The following is a 1,517-nucleotide window of genomic DNA, read 5'->3' on the forward strand; positions in this document are numbered from 1 at the left end:
GGGTGGAGACAGTGGGATGGGGGGGTCAGCAGGATGGGGACAGGGGGCTCAGTGGGATGGGGACGAGGGGGCTCAGGAATGGGGGACCTGAGTGGGGCGGGGGGCAGCTGCGGGCGAGGGGACGGTCCCCAGTCCCCAGTTGCATACACCCCACATCAGCAGCACGAGGGGGGGGACACGGCAAGGGGGGCATGGTGGGGACATGGAGGTGGGGACACAGGGGTGGGGAGGACATGATGGTGGGGACATGATGGGGACATGGCGATGGGGACGTGGCGGTGGGGACATGGTGGGGACACAGTGATGGAGAGGACAAGGTGATGGGGACATGGTGGTGGGGACATGATGGGTACCTGGCAATGGGGACACAGTGGGGACACAACAATGGGGACATGGTGGGTATGTGGCAATGGGGACACGGTGGTGAGGCCATGGTGGGGACACGGTGGTGGGGACGTGATGGTGGGGTCATGGTGGGGACACGGCAATGGGGACGAGGTGGTGGGGCCATGGTGGTGATGTGGCAATGGGGACACGGTGGTGAGGCCGTGGTGGGGACATAGTGGTGGGGAGGACATGGTGATGGGGACATGGTAGTGACATGGTGATGGGGACACGGTGGTGAGGCCGTGGTGGGGACGTGATGGTGGGGACACGGCAATGGGGACATGGTGGGGACATGATGGTGAGGTCGTAGTGGGGACATGGTGGTGGGGGTGTGATGGTGGGGACATGGGGGGGATGTGGCAATGGGGACACGGCGGGGACGTGGTGATGGGGACATGGTGGTGGGGTCATGACAATGGGGACACGGTGGTGGGGTCATGGTGGGGACACGGCAATGGGGACACGGTGGGGACATGGTGGTGACATGGTGATGGGGACACAGTGGTGAGGCTGTGGTGGGGACATGATGGTGGGGACATGATGGTGGTGACACGGTGGGGACATGGCAATGGGGACACGGTGGTGGGGATGTGGCCACAGGGCCACGGTGGGGTCATGGTGGTGACGTGGCAATGGGGACACATGGTGAGGCCGTGTTGGGGACATAGTGGTGGGGAGGACACAGCGATGGGGACATGGTGGGGACATGGTGGTGAGGTTGTAGTGGGGACATGGTGGTGGGGTCATGGTGGGGATGTGGCAATGGGGACACGGTGGTGGGGTCATGGTGGTGACGTGGTGATGGGGACACATGGTGAGGCCGTGTTGGGGACATAGTGGTGGGGAGGACACGGCGATGGGAACATGGTGGGGATGTGGCAATGGGGACACGGTGGTGGGGTCACGGTGGGGATGTGTCCATGGGGCGGTGACGCCGCCCGCCCGCCCGCACCCCCTGTCCCTGGCGGGAGCACCTGGATCAGCTCCTCCGTCCACACCTTCCTGTCCATCTTCAGGCTGCGCACTTTGCTGACGTTGGGGCCCAGCCCCCGGTGCTCCCCTGCGGGCGGCACGGCCCCACCATGCAGCCCTGCACTGCTGCGAGCACCGCGATGGGAGGGGGTGGGATG

The 1,517-nt window shown here is 65.1% G+C and overlaps 1 protein-coding gene across 1 annotated transcript in view; it reads right to left on the reverse strand.

Annotated features, from left to right (window-relative positions):
• The window catches only part of LOC110405227 (major surface-labeled trophozoite antigen 417-like), a 4,029-nt gene continuing 3,800 nt past the window's right edge, over positions 1,289-1,517 (reverse strand). Inside the window, exon 3 of the mRNA XM_021410397.1 lies at positions 1,289-1,348. Coding sequence (XP_021266072.1) covers positions 1,289-1,348 — 60 coding nt within the window. The remainder of the gene's footprint in view (positions 1,349-1,517) is intronic.

Source organism: Numida meleagris, chromosome 1 (genome assembly GCF_002078875.1).
Source record: "Numida meleagris isolate 19003 breed g44 Domestic line chromosome 1, NumMel1.0, whole genome shotgun sequence".
Taxonomy (NCBI): Eukaryota; Metazoa; Chordata; class Aves; order Galliformes; family Numididae; genus Numida; species Numida meleagris.